General features: G+C 49.8%; 1 protein-coding gene across 1 annotated transcript; it reads left to right on the top strand.

Moving 5' to 3' along the window:
• Positions 1-577: 577 nt before the first annotated feature.
• On the top strand, positions 578-7,296 carry LOC104274544 (nuclear protein localization protein 4 homolog; the record flags this gene model as incomplete). The annotated part of the gene is made up of 6 exons (XM_009870202.1): positions 578-658; positions 2,971-3,083; positions 3,652-3,831; positions 5,825-5,873; positions 6,679-6,773; positions 7,173-7,296. Coding segments are annotated over 6 exons (642 nt in total), but the record flags the coding sequence as incomplete, so codon positions are not given.
• Between the last annotated feature and the right edge of the window lie 464 nt (positions 7,297-7,760).

Here is a 7,760-nt window from a genome sequence, read left to right as displayed (position 1 = left end):
TTCTCCGGTCGCCGGGAGCTCGGAGACGCGGATGTTTACATTCGCCGCTTCCGCGCGAGTACATGAAAGATTGTCCCTGGGCTTTTCCCCCCTCCAAAAACCTGCCGAGTTTTCCCGGCAGTTCCCAGCCAAAGTGTTTCGCAGCAGCAGCCTGAGCTTTGTGGCTTTTCTCCTTTTCTTCAGTGCTGGAAGCTGCACGTCCGTAACGTGTGTTGAAACGTGACGACAAGCGCAGGTGCCCATTAGCACCAGTTAGGCCAGTGCTTGCACACAGGGACTGAATAAATCACTCCTGTGGAAGCTCTGATTCAGCCTCCTGAGTGTTTTAATTCCACGTTGGAGGTCAGAGCTCTGACCAAAAAAAGCTGCATTAATGCTTTTTCTCCGTGCCAGCCTCTTGCTGTTCCTTGCACGCCAGGGTAAGGCGCAAGCATCAACCCAGAGGGGCCGTACCGAGGGTGAACAACTTGTTTCTGCGTTCGCACGCAGCGAAAGGCAGGAGGGAGGTGGAGAGGGTCTGGCTTCAGCAGGCTCCGTACCCCCCCATCGCTGACGGGCTGTCCTCTTCACCCCGCAGATAATCCGCGTGCAGTCGCCGGAAGGAGTGAAGCGCATCACGGCCACGAAGCGAGAAACGGTGGCGACGTTTCTCAAGAAGGTACCCTGAGAATTAACGAAGAAAATTAACGCAGAAAAGTTACTCAGCTTTTCAGCGGGAGTTCCCTGGGGTGGGAAGGACGCGTTTTTAGTGTTCTCCCAGAGGAATGGCAGCCGGGGCAGCAGAGGCCGACAGCAGCACGAGAGGCTTCGGGCGGGATCTGGTTGAAGCTGAGCTGCTTGATTTACGCTTTGAATATCGTTTGCATGGGCTTTGCGTGACACTGCTTTTCCAGTATGGTTTTGGAGAGAGTGAGGAAGGGATTAAGGTGAGGTCTTAAGAGCCTCCAGGGTCTCCTGGGAGAGGTTTCCACCCTGGGCCGAGGAGAACATGTGGAGCGTTGGAGCTGTCAGATTTGGAGTTGGCTGCAGCTTGTTCTTCAGTCTGATGCAGCTGCTCAGTATTTAAAGTTTGTTTTTTAAGATCGAGCCGTTCTCCTATTCCTTCCCTCCTGGAACTCTGCTGTGACCTGGAACCCCCAGCTTAGGATTTCTTTGCTTTGTAAGAGAAGTGCTTTGTGTTCCTGTGCCTGAAGGGCCGTTCGTTCCATCAGATGGATTTCCTTTCCCCCTGCGAGGGTGAAGGGAAGCAGACCGAAACCTGCTGTGGCTTGTGAGTCATTTGCTTTGTTCGAAGCACGGCAGTGATCCCTGCCTGAGCAAGCGAAAATCCTGATGGATTTCAGGGTTGGGTCAAAGACACTCGCTGCAGCCTCCAAGCAGTCTCACTCAGGGAAAAAACCGTGCTTTGAGAATCTTTAGAACCCGTGCAAAGCAAGGTGCTTGGTTTCAAGGCTTCATGTTACCCGAGGCAGCGCGGAACAATTGGGCTTGCAACCACTTACTGGCAGAACAAAAACATCGTCGCTCACTAAAACCGCCTCTTGGTCTGGGGAAAGATCTGGGGAAAGCTATCTCCTCTCGCTGAGCTGAATGCGAGAAATGTTTGAGTTTCTTTCCCGAAACAGGGTTTACTTGAAAGACAAAAGTTGCAAATTTTTACCACCTAAGATCCCTGCGTGTTTGTAGCTTTCCTTTTCATCACCGGAATGTTAATCCCTGTGGTGGATTTCACCTTTAGCTAGGTGGCTGTAGTTAAAGAGACATCAGATTGCTGCTTCTGTTCTTGCAGTTAACTTAAGATCTCCTCCTTTGCTGCAGAGAAGCTGCAGAAGTGTGCAAAAAATCACATCTCAGCGATAAGGGCCTTAACAATCGTCTCTGTCTTTTGTGGCACATCCTAGCTGAGAATACTAAACCAATAAACTCTCAGGTGCGCTCAGGTTAGAATTGAGTTAGTTCTAACCTGAGGCTTTTGGTGAATGTAGTGTAGAATTTGTCTCCTCAAAAAAAAATAAATTAAAAATTGGAGAAGTCTGTGGCCTGAGGAGCTGATGTTTAAGGCTGGCAGGTGTGAGGAGGGAGACGAGCCGTTGGGAAGTCGCTGCCCTTCGAGGGGCAGAGGCCGTGCTGCCGCGGAGCTGACGGCAGAGAGGCTGCTCGCCGTGGCCTCGCTCACGTGGCGCTTCTGCTTGTGGCCTGTCAGGTTTGTCCTGTGTGTGTCACTGTCTCTGAGCCCTCCCAAAGCCCCAGGGAGGTGTACTTCATAAAAATACGGGCTGTTAACTTAAGAATTTAGGAAGAAACTTGTCACCTAGAGGAACTTTTAACACCCCTCTTAAACGCAGGGATGTTTTTAAGTGACCAAATTTGAAAATTGTGATTGCTGCGAAGAGGCGTTTGAGTAAAGCAGCTTCAAGTGAACTGGCGAGAGGATGAAGGGGGAAAAAAGACTGCCTGGGGACAGAGGTGGTCGTTATGAGGGTCAGTCTCATCAGAAAAGAGGCAAATGGAGAAGACTAGAAAGGAGAACGGCAGGAAAAGTGTGAGTGAAACTCATGTAGCAACTGGTAGGTGAAAGATCCTCAGAGGTGAAGGTCTGGACTGAGGAATTCCAGTCGTAGGAAGATGAGAATGATTTGGCTGGTGCATGCTGGAGCGAGAGAACTGAGATAACAGAGAGGATAGTTTCTCCCCTCTGCTCACGACTGCGCTTGCCTGGATTTAGATAAAATACTGCATTTGCGTGGGGTGAGTGAGAGACATGTTCTGTTTAAGTTGCTTTTTTAATAATTGTGTTACTGAGCGCTTCTGCTTCTCTCAGTTACCTCGTGCTCCTCAGAAGCACGGATAGATTCAGCTAAAGTTTTGCAATAGAAGTTCCCTGGACTTAGCCCTCGCTCTGAGCAGTTTTTAGCATCTCACCGGGGATGGGAAGTATCTTAAACTTTGCCCTTTTTCTCTCTCCTTCAGGTTGCAAAAGAATTTGGTTTCAGGAATAACGGCTTTTCTGTCTACACCAATAGAAACAGGACAGGAGAGATCACAGCGTCGCAAAACAAATCCCTCAACTTGCTGAAAATCAAGTGAGTCCTGAGAGAGAGCTCTGGCGATTAAAGCGGGGGGCTTTGTACCACGGGCTGCTGCTCCTCCGAGCCTGAGATCTTCCCTCCGTGCCGGCCAACGGCACCTCACAGCTTCCAGCTGTCGCTCAGGGCAGCGATCGGAGCTGTCCAGTGGTGCCATAGCTTCGTGTTTGCTTCTCAAAAATCTTCGTTCTGTTCATGTCAGGAGTAACGTTTGGCTACAGACAGAGGAGCTGTTACTCTGTGTGCAGCTTGTCCCTCGATTGTGTCGGTGCCGGCAGCTGCCTCAAGACTCAAGAGATCCGCACTAGTCCTTTTCCTTCGGGAGCTGTTGCTTCTTTCCTTTCACCTTTTCCTCCGTCTTTTTCTCTTGGTCTTGTCTCCCGATGAAAAGATTTGTTCGTGGTGAGCGAAGCAACAGCAAGAGGCACAGGGGAGCAGCTTTGGGCGGCCACACCGGCTGCTCTCTGTGTACTTTGTGATAGGTTACACATTCCTCCGTGTCCTGGGAGGTTTGCTGCCCAGAAGCAGCTGCTGATGGCCGCCTGTTGGTTTTCTGCACCCCCAGGCATGGCGACATGCTGTTTCTCTACCCCTCGAGCCCGGCTGGCTCCTCCTCGGAGACCGTGCACGCAGCTGCCTCCCAAAGCGTGAAGCCCGCGGGGGCTCCCCAGGTGGTGGAAGATGAGATCGACCAGTATCTGATCAAACAGGATGGGAAGATTTACCGAAATCGAGACCAGCAGCAGTAAGTACGGGGCAGGGGGGACACACACTTTGATTCTGCCGACGCACCTCACCGGAGCTCGTAACGTCTTGACACCAGCGGCCAGGAAGCGGGTGGTGGGAGCTGCCCCCCTAGCCCCAGCTCGATCCTGCGCTGCCTTTGAAATGTTCACAAGGGAAAACAACCGTTGCCATTGTCTGGGAAGGTTAAATCGAGCTGTGGTGAGCTGAGGAAGGAAGCAGATACCAAAATCCCAGGGTCTTTGCCAGGAAGGGCTCGTTCAGAGCATCTATTGTTCCAACAAAGGTGGCCTCTGCTCTGGGACTTGTGAGGGTGGTTTTTGTGCTCTGAAAACATTTGGAGCTCTCTAGGTGAAAATGAATACTTTGAATTCTTCCCCGGGGATGTCCTGGCAGCAGAGTACAAATCCTTCATTAGGGAAGTGAAGTGAGGGAGAGGAAGTAGGAGACGTGGAAACAGGTTTTGGTTCTCCTCCTGCTTAGTTTTTTGGCGTCTTTTCCTTCATGCTGACCTTGCTGTGAAACCAGAGAGTCAGTTTTGCTTGTGGAAACGCAACAAAGTCTGGCTCTGCCGAATCTCTTTGCTGCGAGAGACTCAGGTAAACGAAACGGCTTGTGGTTTTGGTAAAAAGTAGTGACACAACGGTGAGTTAATACTGCCCTAAATCTACACCGATGCTGCTAAAATGTCCCCGTGTCTGGATGGTTGGGTTTTTATTGCTTAACAACGTCCCCGTTGGCTCCTGGCCTGATGTCTGGGCTGGTTGTCACCTTGGGCTTGGGCCCATCTGCAGAGTAACTTCTGAAAGGGATGGAGTGAAAATTTTAAAGGCAACCAGGAATTCTTTCTAAAGCAGGACAGCTCGCCCTTCCCCATCGGGTTGTCTTCCATCTGGTTTATCTTTAGTGCCACAGCAGTGGGGAAGTTTGGAGAGATGGAGTAGCCTTTGCGTGAAAAATCCTATCTAACCTTGCCAGGCTGACAGTAAATGAGGGAAATGTCACATTTATTGAAACAATAAAAACAAAACCCACTGCTCTGCGGCAAAAACATTGTCTTTAACTTGACCGTGGCTTTTCAAAAGAATAAATGAAGGTATTGTTCTTCGCAGGCAGCCAAAGCCCAGTGGTGGATATTTATGATAAAAAGAGTGTGTCTGGACTTGTTCCTGTGTTTGTGAGCCTGTATCGGTAGAAACACGGAGGGATGCTGGCGTGAGGCTGAGGGCATTAACAGCCTTTAGGGGTCCTTTAGGCAGATACCTGCCACGAGGCTTTCTTAAAAGCAACTGGAGCCCGTCCATTTCGTCTTTAAGGAGAGCCAGCATCCCTGCTTCTCTCTAGAGGCCTCCCTTCAAAAACTAGCGCTGATCTAGTGCTGGGGCAGAGGTCTGGGGGGATTTTTTGAAGTTGTTTCTGGTGGTTTTGTGGGGTTCTTGTAAAGCAATCTCCTCAGAAGGAGATGTTTTCCCCTCTGCTTTGTAACTTTACCCAGTGGGTCTTTATCTCCCTGGTAAACACACGCGCCTCTGTTTGTTCCAGACCATCCTCTGGCGACTGATAAAGGGTGAATGTTTTGGTTATGTGGTTTGTTGGGGTGTTTTTGTTAAAACCTTGCGGGGCAGCCCTGTGACGTAGGTTTAAAATTCTTTGAATTGAAACACAAACCCCTGTGCGGGGTCGTAAAACCCGAGAAGCCGCGATCTGCCACCGGTTCCCGCGGCCACTGAGAGCACAGAGCCGGCGACACGGGCATCGGGAAGGTTTCATCCTGACCCAGGACTCTCTGACTGAACCTGAAGCTGTCCCTCTGTCTCTCTCAATGTGAAATTATCTCGTCGTGACCCCTCTGTAACATCCCCTCGTGAGTGAACAGTTGCTCAGAGCCACGTGATTGAACAGATCTTCCACATCACAACCGTTAGTTCAGAGCAACCCCTACAACCTGACTTTTTAAATAAGACTTAACGCTGCTTCTCTTTCTCTTTGCGCAGGTGTTGCCACGGCCCCTTGGGTAAATGCGTGCACTGCGTCCCGCTGGAGGTAAGAGCCCCCAGGAGGGGCTTTAGAAAGTCACGTAAAAGCGTGTTCTCTTGGGTTCGACTTCTTGCAGTACGAACACTTTCCCTCGGAGCGCTGCCTGCGTAGAGACGGCAGCTCTGGGTCAGGATCCTGCTGTGCCAGCTCATCCAGGATCAGTAAAGCTCCAGTCCCTCATTTAGTCTGGGTTTATTCTGGTTAATGCTCCGGTTTTCTGCAGGAGCGAGTTTAACAAAGTGCTTTAGAAAAGTTCTGATTTTTCTCCCTCCTGCCTGGATCTCCTTGTTTCATCCCCTCTCTCGCGGATCCCGGCACTTCCCAGTTGAACCACGTTTTATTCGGGTCGAAAGCAGCTCTAGGAACTCCTAGAAACGCGCCGGGCTGTGTCATTTATGGCGTGAAGAAGCAGCGATCTCTCAAACGTTGCTGCGAGCTGGGATGGCTGTTCCCCCTCTTGCCTGCTCTGGAAGTTCTTTGCCCTTGTTTGAGCAGCTGGGCTTTTCGTTTGCCGTTAGATATTGAGAGGGGAAAAAAAACAACAAAAAACCCGTTTTGCCTTTGAGGCTCGTTTCTAAGTTGTGGAGCCAATCTGTTGTAAAAGTGAGAGACGATAATAAAACTGGCTGTCGTAAAGCCCCGCTCTTTGTGTCGCGGTAGTAGCTGCCTTGAAAATGAGCCTAAATTTTCTTGATTGTTCCCACATTGAGAGCCAGCAGGGTTGACTCTAGAACATCCATTTGTTTAGCGATCAATCTGTTATCGGGCAGGTGTCTGACCTGGCTTTTCTTTGTGTGCTGGTTTTTGGCAGCCTTTTGATGAGGATTATTTAAACCATCTGGAACCTCCTGTGAAGCATATGTCCTTCCATGCCTACATCAGGAAGCTGACTGGAGGGGCAGACAAGTAAGAAAAACCTCGAGGTTTAAGGGAATCTAGTTGTAGCTTTTTTTTTTTTTTAAATACAAATGAAAGCGACGGGTGGATCTTGGCAGAGTGTGGTTGGATATAACTGTTGAGTGGCAAACTGGTTATATCCAACTATAATCGTTGGATATAACTACTGAATGACAAACTGGGGAGAAAGTGGGGAGAAAACAATGTATTAAAAAAAAAGAAAGGAAAGATCAGGGGGAAAAAATTAAATTGGTATTTTTAAATTATTTTTTTTTCCTGAGGCAATGTAATTGCTTCCAATAAACACCGCTGGTAGGGGTGATGTTTCTAGCTGCTTGCTTTTCGGGGTTATTTTTGAGACCCAAACCCCTTTTCCTGTGGTAACAGCAGTTTTTTCCCTTCACGCAGGGGGAAATTTGTTGCCCTGGAAAACATAAGCTGCAAGATCAAATCGGGCTGCGAAGGGCACCCTCCTTGGCCAGAAGGCATTTGCACCAAGTGCCAGCCGAGCGCCATCACCCTCAACAGACAGGTGAGAGCTCGCTCGCAGGAGCCCTTGTCCTTAAGCCTGAGAAGGGACCTGAGTTTTGGTTTAGAGAGATGACTTCAGGAGCAGCCAGCTCGGAGCAAGAAGCCTTTGCACGTTGGCAGTTGTTGGGGAAGTAGCTGTTAAAATCTTCAGTCCTTGCAGGAAAGGACTCCAAAAAAAGCATCTGTTTCAAGCAGATTCCTTTTAACAGGGAGGACTCTGAGCTGGCCCCGCTAGTCCTGAATCTCCACTCTTTTTTTTTTTTTTCTTTCCTCATGGGATCCAGAAAGCGACCACCGTTTGTTCTTCTTTCCTCTTAAATTTCGCCATGGTTTTTTCAGTTTCAAAGGCTTTGAGGGGGGTAAGAAGTAAAGAAGCTGAGCTAAAGGGGTGCTGAGGGTGCTCAGCGCTTCCCCCACGCCCCAGCCCGCGGTGGGTCCTGGGCGGGCGAGGAGGGGCGAGGGAAG

The sequence above is a fragment of the Apaloderma vittatum genome, unplaced genomic scaffold (assembly GCF_000703405.1).
Source record: "Apaloderma vittatum isolate BGI_N311 unplaced genomic scaffold, ASM70340v1 scaffold38965, whole genome shotgun sequence".
NCBI classification, from domain to species: domain Eukaryota; kingdom Metazoa; phylum Chordata; class Aves; order Trogoniformes; family Trogonidae; genus Apaloderma; species Apaloderma vittatum.
The sequence above is the reverse complement of the archived record's forward strand: the minus strand, read 5'-3'. Positions and strand labels throughout refer to the sequence as shown.